Source organism: Geotrypetes seraphini, chromosome 2 (genome assembly GCF_902459505.1).
Source record: "Geotrypetes seraphini chromosome 2, aGeoSer1.1, whole genome shotgun sequence".
In the NCBI taxonomy this organism is placed as follows: domain Eukaryota; kingdom Metazoa; phylum Chordata; class Amphibia; order Gymnophiona; family Dermophiidae; genus Geotrypetes; species Geotrypetes seraphini.
The window spans coordinates 237,688,140-237,698,920 of NC_047085.1; the positions used below are offsets into that span (position 1 = coordinate 237,688,140).

Below are 10,781 nucleotides of genomic sequence, written 5' to 3' on the forward strand. Positions count from 1 at the left end.
TAAGGCTGAGGTTATCCGTGGTTCAAAACACCACTTACTAACCAGAGACTCGCTGCGCAGAGTCTCAATAGTTGACGATTCAGCTTCCAGCTCTGTGTGCCATTACATTCCAAATAGGTTCCCACACTTTCCAATGACACCTCTACCTATCCGGATGTTGCCCGTCAAATTATAGCTTTTCCATAATTATAAGCTCATATAATAAGTTCCGCCTTAAGTAAGATTTGGAGGATTCTGTTGTCTCTAAGCGAAATACATCTCCGAGCCAAAATAATCATATAATAAAGCTCTCTTGGGTCAGTGTTGAAAATTCAGCAAACACAAAAGGGATTTTGATGACAGTGGCACATATACTTGTAAATGTAACACTCAGTTGATGTATGCAGCTATACCCTACAAAGTATTTACGAAATGGGAGAATATAATCAAAAACAGGATTTCTCACCACAATCAACAAGAAAGAAACCCTATCAACTCAATAAGTATATCAAAAATTCTATTAAATAATGATAATAGTGCTCAATAGAAAACACCACTTTATACAGGCAACAGCATATAGTAAGTAGTGTAATACCACACATCATTGCACCCACCCTACCTCCATAAGTACTAACAGTCTCTCAATGAATCGAAAATATGAAAGAAATTTTTACTTATCTCAGATGATGATTCACTTTGTTGTGATGGTGAGTTTTTACTGTCGCTATTCACTATGTTGTTACGTTGTCCGGTAGTCCCAATTAAGTGAAAAAATCCCCATCGTGTAAACCAGTGTTCCAAAAAAAAAAATCAAAACAATTCAAAAAATGTCCTAATCGATAACTTCAATAAGCTATACATAGAAACATGATGGCAGATAAAGGCCAAATGGCCCATCTAGTCTGCCCATCCGCAGTAACCATTATCTCTTTCTCTTTCCAAGAGATCCCATGTGCCTATCCCAGGCCCTTTTGAATTCAGACACAGTCTCTGTCTCCACCACCTCTTCCAGGAGACTGTTCTACGCATCCACCACCCTTTCTGTTAAAAAGTATTTCCTTAGATTACTCCAGAGCCTATCACATCTTAACTTCATCCTATGCCCTCTCATTTCAGAGTTTCCTTTCAAATGAAAGAGACTCAACTTATACACATTTACATTACATAGGTATTTAAACGACTCTATCATATCTTCCCTCTCCCGCCTTTCCTCAAAAGTATACAGATTGAGATCTTTTAAGTCTGTCCCCATACGCATTATTACGAAGACCACCATTTTAATAGCCTTCCTCTTCAAGTGCCGTTCTTCCGTTGTGCACATAAGCTCTTCACCCCTAAACTGTACTGTTCCCTCTGGTTTTTGCAGCCCAAATGCCTGACCTTGCATTTCTTACCATTAAATTTTAGCTGCTAAATTTCAGACCATTCTTCAAAGATAGATTTGCTTATATTCAGGATTGAATCTTACTGTAAGACCAAAATACTCAGCTCAAATGAGGCCCCTCCACTCCTTATTTAAGACAACCACTTGATTCTGCAAAGCCCATCCTTTCTGCTTGAAAAACAAGTGTTCTAATTTTGCTCTTGAAGAGCAGCGTTAAGGGCATATAACTAGTCTGAGTCTGTAACCTTGCCTAGGTCCCTAGACCTGGATTCTGCCCAGTGACTGAGACTATTTCATTAAGTATACCAGTATGAAATTCTTGGAAATTTCTCCCCTCTCAACAATACGTTTTCTTCCATTCTTCTTGATAGCATTTTTCCAAAGGGGAGCTAGCAAGAGGGAACGATATAATGAGCCATCTGCATAATATAAGCAGTTCTATTATTATTCAGTAAATTATACTGTATATTCAGAGAGGCAAAAGGGTGAATTTTCCCCCATGGGCTGGAGGAGTTGCCGTACAGTGAGAAATTAGAGAAACTGGGCCTCTTCTCCCTTGAAAAGAGGAGACTGAGAGGGGACATGATCGAAACATTCAAGATACTGAAGGGAATAGATTTGTAGAAAAAGACAGGTTGTTCACCCTCTCCAAGGTCGAGAGAACAAGAGGGCACTCTCTAAAGTTCAAGGGGATAGATTCCATAAAAACGTAAGGAAGTTCTTTTTCACCCAGAGTGTACTGGAAAATTGGAAAGCTCTTCCGGAGGCTGTTATAGGGGAAAACATCCTCCAGGGATTCAAGACAAAGTTAGACAAGTTCCTGCTGAACCAGAACATACACAGGTAAGGCTAGTCTCAGTTAGGGCACTGGTCTTTGACCTAAGGGCTGCCATGGGAGCAGACTGCAGGGCACGATGGACCACTGGTCTGACCCAGCAGTGGCAATTCTTATGTTCTTACTCATTTCAGGTATGTATAGTACACATTCATTATTAATTAGATTTTGACAGGGGGAAACCGCAGGGGGAAGCGAAGGTACTGGGTGAAAGGCTTGGAGGGTGGATTTCTTGTTCCAGCTTATGGGAGTTTGGGGTTTGATGTTTGGGGGGGTCTGTTGTTAAGCATTTTATTTTCAGTTGTTTGCTGATCCTGTTTCACCAGTTTATGCTCTATATTACTGTGTATTTGCTGTTTTTGTTCTTGATATTACGAAGGTCCTCGCTGGCTCATTCACTAGCATTGGATGGACCTGGGGTTTGGTGGGGGGGGGGGGAAGGGGGAAGGGGGTTGTTTTCTTGTGTATTCTGTTTATGTATATATATATAAAAAAAAAAAGAACAGGGGAAACAAAACCACAAGCACAAACAGATACAATAAGGAGTGGAATTGTCCTAAAAAGTCTGGTGAACAACAACTGTTGTAAAAAGTCCTTGAATTCATCCAATGATTCAAATAGCTTTATTTATCCAATATCTCGATGACTCGACATGTACATGTTTCCTGCCTCAGGAGTCTAAAGAGTTTTCTCAATAATGCCGGATGATATGCTACAACGTGAACTTTTTCGCCATGACGCTCGGTGCCAAAGCTAGTCGACTCTAGAAAGCATTGACTAGCTTTGGCACCGAGCGTCATGGCAAAAAACTTCACATTGTAGCATATCATCCGGCATTATTGAGAAAACCCTTTAGACTCCTGAGGCAGGCCAGTTTGGTCGAAACTTGTACATGTCGAGTCATTGAGATATTGGATGAATAAAGCTATTTGAATCATTGGATGAATTCAAGGACTTTTTACAACAGCTGTTGTTCACCAGTCTTTTTAGGACAATTCCACTCCTTATTGTGTCTATGTATATCAAAAATCATTGGTGATTGAGTTGGATTGGTATGTAGTGCATCGTACTCTACTGTGTTGTCATCAATAAACTTGTTTAAATCTAATTAGATTTTGACTGATTTAATCATTTTGATAAAACTAGAAACAATTTACAAAGCATCCCGGCCTAGACTCTGAAAATGGCGCTGTAAGTTAGGAGCCAGTAGGCGCCTAGATCGTGTCTACTGATGCCTAACTTAATTGCTTTAATTGGCATGGTAATTGACCATGCCATTTAAAACCAATTAAAATTCATTTTAAAAAAAGTAGATGACAGAATCATGCCTAAGTTCAAGTTTATTAGGATTTTATATACCGCCTATCAAGGTTATCTAAGCGGTTTTTACAATCAGGTACTCAAGCATTTTCCCTCTCTGTCCCGGTGGGCTCACAATCTATCTAACGTACCTGGGGCTATGGAGGATTAAGTGACTTGCCCAGGGTCACAAGGAGCAGCGCGGGGTTTGAACCCACAACCCCAGGGTGCTGAGGCTGTAGATCCAACCACTGCACCACATACTCCTCACTAAGGTCAAAGTAGGTGTGGTTAGGCATAAAGATAATCTTAGGTGCCGCTATGTGCGATTCTATCTTAGGCACTGGAAATCCAGGTGTTTTTAAACCCTGGTCTACATTACCGGCGCCTAAGTTTTTTCTCAGGTGCTGTCAACAGCAATTCCGTTAACGGTGCCTAAGTGTGATTGACACATAGCCGGCACTGTTTGTGCAGGCACAGTTTACAGAATCTGGGCCCCTGTGCATTTGCAGAGACAGTTTCATCTGAGTATTTAGCATTATTATAAAGAATATGTTGCACACAGATTAGGAGCTCAGGTGCCTTGCACTTAGGGTTGCCAGATTTTACTATAGTAAAATATGGACACCCCCCCTATATCCGCCCCCAGGCCCACCCTTCTCCCACCCATTATGCCCCAGACCTACCCCAATCCCGCACTAGCCCTGCCGCAATCCCACTCCCCACTGCCTGCTCTCGTCGGGCAGGAGGAAATCTGATGCGATTTAGAGGAGGCTTTTCAAACCCCGGCCAAAATGCTGGGTTTTGAAAAGATGTCCAGACCCCCGGACATGTCCTCAAAAGGAGAACATGTCCGGGGAAATCCAGACTGGTAACCTTACTTGCACTCTCTTCTGAACCAATGTGGCAGTTTCTTGATGTGTTTGTTTATTTAAAGGATGTATGTATCTCTCTTTACTACAGTCCCTTATCTGCATGTTTTTCTCTTATTTAGGCTGTTCCAAAGTGACTTGCATTAGCCTCACCCGGGAAGCATCTATCAAGCTGTCCCCCTTGCATGGCAAACAGATCTCCATCCGCTACTTGGACATGACCGATTGCTTTGTCCTGGAGGATGAAGGATTGCACACTATTGCGGCCCACTGCACTCAGCTCACCCACCTGTACTTGCGCAGGTGTGTTCGCATAACGGACGAGGGCCTTCGCTACATTATGATTTATTGCACGTCCATCAAAGAACTGAGCGTCAGCGACTGCCGCTTTGTCAGTGACTTTGGCATGCGGGAAATTGCCAAACTGGAATCCCGCCTACGCTATCTCAGCATTGCCCACTGCGGCCGCATAACTGATGTCGGCATCCGCTACATTGCCAAGTACTGCGGCAAGCTACGCTACCTCAATGCACGGGGCTGCGAAGGCATCACGGACCATGGCGTGGAATACCTTGCCAAAAATTGCACAAAACTCAAGTCACTAGATATTGGGAAATGCCCCCTGGTCTCTGACAGCGGCCTAGAGGTTTTGGCCCTGAACTGCTTTAATCTGAAACGCCTGAGTCTGAAGTCCTGCGAGAGTGTTACGGGCCAGGGCCTGCAGATTGTGGCGGCCAATTGCTTTGACTTACAAATGCTGAATGTGCAGGACTGTGACATCTCTGTGGAAGCGTTGCGCTTTGTTAAGCGCCACTGCAAGCGCTGTGTCATTGAGCACACAAACCCTGCATTTTTCTAAAAGAAACTCCTGTATATATTAAAGAGAATATATACCCTTTCTCCAATATACAGTAACCCTTTTCTCTATCAGACTGCTTTACCAGTATTCTCTTTGTATGCCTTGGTTAGGAAAAAAGATCATTTTTAACCCAGGTCTTTGTGTTACAAGGCCCTTCCATTAAAGCAATAATTGTATGAATTTATAGTATGTGTGTATACAATATATTACCCGGCTTACCTGAAACCATGAAAACTATTTTTACAAGCTAACCCTGGCACTGTGAGAGGTTTTATAGGTGGCATTAAAATATTTCACATTTACACAACTGTTTTTGTACATTTTAAACCAACTGTTTTTCATTCTACTTGCTTATTTGCAAAGTAAAACAATTAGTTTAACCCATAAAGTCAAAGCAAAGTTAATTTGCCTCAGACTGCATTAGATATTCGCTTTAGAGGCTGAGCTGTCAAGTCATTTTGAATTCTGTCTGCTGTCACTGGGCCAACTTGCATATGGGTGTAAACGATCTTTCCGTAATACAGCACCTCCTAGTGGAGATGCTGAACATTTGAACAAGACTTAAGGGCTAAATTCTATATATGGCGCCCCAAAAAAATCATTGCTGAAAAAAGCACTCTCCTATAAGCCATGCTTAAAGTTAAGCGCAGTTTATAGAATAGTACTTACACCCAGGAACTATGACTAAATTTAGGCACAGCAAAAATCCCAAGACAAAAATCCTTAGAAGTTACAAAAATATAAGTTGGGCGTGCCCTAGGGCATTGCAGGATAGTTGACTCCCTAGACTCCACAGCAGAAAAAAATATATATAAACCTCAAATCTAAATTTTTAAATGAGGAGCACTGTCAGCGTGAGTTTGAAAGCTTTAAAGAGCAGCTCAAAGAGCAGCTCTGATGCTTAGAATAGCAAAGTCAGCAAACACTGAGCAGAAATTACTACTCCCGCCAGCCACACACCATCATTTGGGTGCTCCTGTGTGCTTTAAAGTGCAAGTTAAGTGCAATAAATAAATATATATAGGTGGAAGACAAAAGGTTCACTGTCCTGCAATGCCCCGAATGCCAAGCCAACTGACCTGAACAGAAGATAAAAAGTTAGTCACTTGTCCCTCCAATTACTTAGCTGAATAAAGGTGCTGTGGTCAAATAGTAACAGGGAGAGTCCAACTTTTTCTCAGTCAAAGACCATAGTTAAGGTGCAGTCCTTTTTCAACATGGCTGCACCTTAACTATGGTCTTTGACTGAGAAATTGGAGGGACAAGTGACTAACTTTTTATCTTCTGATCAGGTCAGTGGGTTTGGCATTGCAGGACAGTGAACTTTTTGTCTTCCACCTATATATATTTATTTATTGCACATTGTTTGCACTTAACTTGCACTTTAAAGCACCCAGGAGCACCCAAATGATGGTGTGCGGCTGGCGGGAGTAGTAATTTCTGCTCAGTGTTTGCTGACTTTGCTATTCTAAGCATCAGAGCTGCTCTTTGAGCTGCTCTTTAAAGCTTTCAAACTCACGCTGACGGTGCTCCTCATTTAAAAATTTAGATTTGAGGTTTATATATATTTTTTCTGGTGTAAATTTAGGCACAACCATTTGTACCAAGGAAAACATGTCCCCTCTTCTACAAAACTGCACTAGCAGTTTGTAGCGCAGAGAGCTGCGCTGAATGGGCCGCGCTGCTCCTGACGCTCATAGGAACGCTATGAGCGTTAGGAGCAGCGCGGGCCATTTAACGCGACTCCCCATGCTAGAAACTGCTAGCGCAGTGTCATGGAAGAGGGGGTTGGTGCAAATGCCTGCTTTTAAATTTAGGCGTGGATGCCCATATTCTATAAATATCTGTTTAACTGAAAAGAATATTCCTGATCCATCTATGACCCACCCAGATCACGTGTAAAATTTAGATGCATAACTTGCAATTGATTTTAATTAGCATCAATAATAGCTTGTTAAAAAGCCAATTATTGGTGCTAATTAGCTTGTTATTCAATTAGATTGCATGCACAATGTGAATATGCAAACAAAATTGCACATGGGTTTTTTTGTTTTTAGCACTTTTTATAGAATTTGAGGAGATACATAAATGGCTAATGCTGTCTGCTATAAATATTTTAAGAAATAGTTGAGATGGGTATTATGCAGTTTGACTTATGGCCCTCATCTTCATGTGCACCATATATTCTGATAAAACAGCAAGGCAGATGGTTTGCAATAGAGAATGACATGGGGACAAATTTGTTCCCGTCCCCGCAGCAGCTCAATTTCGCCATCCCGTCCCATTCAGATTTGTCGCTGCCCCTGTCCCTGCTCCATTTCTATAAGCTCCGCCCTAACCGCACAAGCCTTGAACACTTATGATGTTAAAGTATTTGAGGCTTGTGCAGATGAGGACGGGACAGGAAAATGAGTTTCCACGGGGATGGTGAAAAATATGTCCCCGTGTCATTCTCTAGTTTGCAATATCATAGAAGCATAGAAACATGACGGCAGATAAAGGCCAAATGGCCCATCTAGTCTGCCCATCCATAGTAACCATTATCTCTTTCTCTCTGAGACTATCGAAGTGGAAAATACAGAAGAGCGGACCGGTCCTATATGACAGTAGACTTTATTCACCACACATGCTCCACAAGACTAAGGAGAGCAAGAGCCTTAACAATTCCAAAATCAGTTTATGATCCTAAAGTATAGCATATTTTCAGGCACACAATGTTTTGGTACACAGAATGTATTTCATTTTTAGCTCTACTGCATCGTGTTAGCCCCTTAAAATTTAATTTAATTCTTATATACCGCTAATAATCGTGAGGTTTCTAAGCGGTTTACAGAAATGATGCATTAAAAGATACAATAAATAAAAATAAATAAGATAGGTACTTGGAAATTCCCTAACTGTCCCAAAGGCTCACTATCTAACTAAAGTACCTGAAGAGACAATTTATGAAAATAAAGATAAAATATAAAGACAGAGGTAGAGATAGAGATAGAAATGAATATTCCAACAAGATGGCGGCCAGTTAGGTCTAAATGTGTTTAGAGTAAGAAAATGGGCTATGGCGAAATGTATTAAAGAATGTCCTCTTTTCTGCACACTTACCACGTGTAAGAGGGCATGTCATGGGCAGAGAGTGGACATGAAAGCGTTAACCAGCTAGTGTATTCCGTTACCACATGCTAACAGGTTAATGCAGAGTTGATGCAGAGCACTTAGCACCTCTTAGACAGGAGGCAGTAAGGGCCTGATTCTATAAATGGCGTTTAACTCCTATGACAACCGTGGCGCACGGCAATCATTCACTAGCTGCCATTTAAAGAATCATTCCTAGCAGCGTCTAAGCATTCTTAGATGCTGGTAGCTCTTGAATCCTTAGGTGCACTGCCATTTATGCCAGGGTTTTCTTGGCCTAAATGAATGTGCCTAATACCGGTGCCTAAGTCAAACCACGCTCAAAAATCTACCCTGACTCTGCCCCAAATCTGCCCCTAACCACGCCTACTTATTGGTAGGCGCCTTGGTGTAGACGCCTACTGTGTTAGGTGCCTACCGACTAATTTTTTTTAATTGTTTTTTTTAATGGTGCTTTCAATTATCAGCGCCAATTGAGCCAAATTAAGGAAATTAAGGCCCTCTTTTACTAAGCCGACACTGCTCTGACGCTCATAGGAATTTTTTGAGTGTCGAGCTTTTAGCACTCCAGGCCACGGTAGAAACTAGAGAATGACACGGTGACAAATTTGTCCCCTTACCCACAGGAACTTAATTTCCCTGTCCCATCCCCGTGAGTTTGGCACTGTTTCTGTCCCTACCCTATTCCTGTAAGCTCTGTCTTAACTGCACAAACCTTGAACACTTATGATTTTAAAGTGTTTGAGGCTTGTGCAGATGAGGATGGAGCTTGCAGGAACTGGGCAGGGACAGGAAAAGAGCTCGCGGGGATGGGATGAGAAAATGAGGTCCCGCTGGGATGGGGAAAAATTTGTCCCCATATCATTCTCTAGTAGAAACCTCAACCATGGTTTAGTAAGTTAGGCACCTAGATCATCTTTTATAGAATCAGGGTCTAAGTGTTCCAGCCTAAAATACTGTAGAAAATGCCCTAAAAAAGTGCCTTGTTAAATCTGGGCTTAGAATATGGGAAAGTCCTATATACACTAAACCCAGATTTCAGCAGAAATGTCTAGCAGAAAATGTCTTGATTTTTAATGATTTATTGATTTTTTTATACTGCCTTTCTTGGGTAATGTCAATTCAGTGTACAATAATTAAAAACATATTATCAGAAAATAGGGGGAAAGAACTACAATATCTGATAGGATCAAGAATGGAGTGGAGAGAAAATAAAGAAAAAAGTGCCCATATCTTCCCCTGCAGAAATGAGTGACGTTGAATCTGTAGTGTATTATGTTCCTGAAAGAACGATACCCTTTGGGATTTTACTGTTCAACTAGTTTTGGAATTTGGGGGTGTCTTATTTGGCAGTTTGGGCTTACATTTAGCCTTTTTTATGTATAGTATGTCCATACCTATCATAGATAATTTTGTTTGCTAACTGTAAATAAAAATATTTCCAGAAAGCATTAAAGAATCTTGTTTGGGATGTGACAGATTGCTGTGTCCTGAAGGATGAAAGACCGCACATTTCTCAGCACTCAGCTAACTCACTTGCACTTGCACTGGTGTATCCATATCACGGACAAGGGCCTCTGCTGTATCATGATTACTGCACATCCATCAAAGAGTTTCAAGAATTGTCCTGAAATTGAAGTTATAGACAACCAATCATCTTCATGTGAGGGTACAAAAAATGTTGCAAAAAAGGATCAATTTGGTATCACAGTGGCATTGTGACAGAAACAGTGAAAGCAGAGTAAAATAGTTGAACAACTGCATCACAAGATTTGCATTAACAGCTGATCAGAGCATCTGTAGACATGTTCAGTTCTCAGTTTACCTATTGTCGCCCATGCCTTTGCTCTGTGAAATTTAGCAGTCTGTAGAAATAGCATGCTAACCTATACAGGACAGAGCAGCGCAGAGTTAATGAAGGCCTAAATGGTCCATCCAGTCTGCCCTGCATTACAATTTCATGACTAAATTATCTTTTTTTTTTTCTTTGTTTCTTCTGAGCCACAAACCTTAGAAGCCTACCAGGTACTGACTGTCCTTAGGTTCCAACTACTGAAGTTGCCATTGAAGCTTTTACTCCAGCCAATCCAAACCATCTCCTTAGCGGGATTCAGATCGTGAAAGTTTGCCCATACATATTCTTGTTAGGGATCCTCTGTGTTTATCCCACGCTTTTTTGAATTCCATCACCATTTTCCTTTCCACCACCTCCCTCGGGAGGGCATTCCAGGCATCCATGACCCTCTTCATGAAAAAGAATTTCCTAGCATTACTCCTAAGTCTACCACCCCTCAACTTCAAATTACGTCCTCTAGTTTTACCAATTTCTGGAAAGGATTTGGTCCTTTATTGATGGATGGATCATGCCACTGAGTTGGCCACTGGCAATTTGATGTTTCACAGCAGAGTAGAGGAGTGGTT

At 41.4% G+C, this 10,781-nt stretch overlaps 1 protein-coding gene across 2 annotated transcripts in view; it reads left to right on the forward strand.

Annotated features, from left to right (window-relative positions):
• FBXL7 (F-box and leucine rich repeat protein 7) overlaps positions 1 to 6,077 on the forward strand; it is a 501,276-nt gene extending 495,199 nt beyond the window's left edge. For both annotated transcript variants that reach the window (XM_033935235.1, XM_033935236.1), the window contains one exon: positions 4,492 to 6,077. In XM_033935235.1, coding sequence (XP_033791126.1) covers positions 4,492 to 5,228 — 737 coding nt within the window. In that variant the 3' untranslated portion in view covers positions 5,229 to 6,077. The remainder of the gene's footprint in view (positions 1 to 4,491) is intronic.
• Positions 6,078 to 10,781: the final 4,704 nt, after the last annotated feature.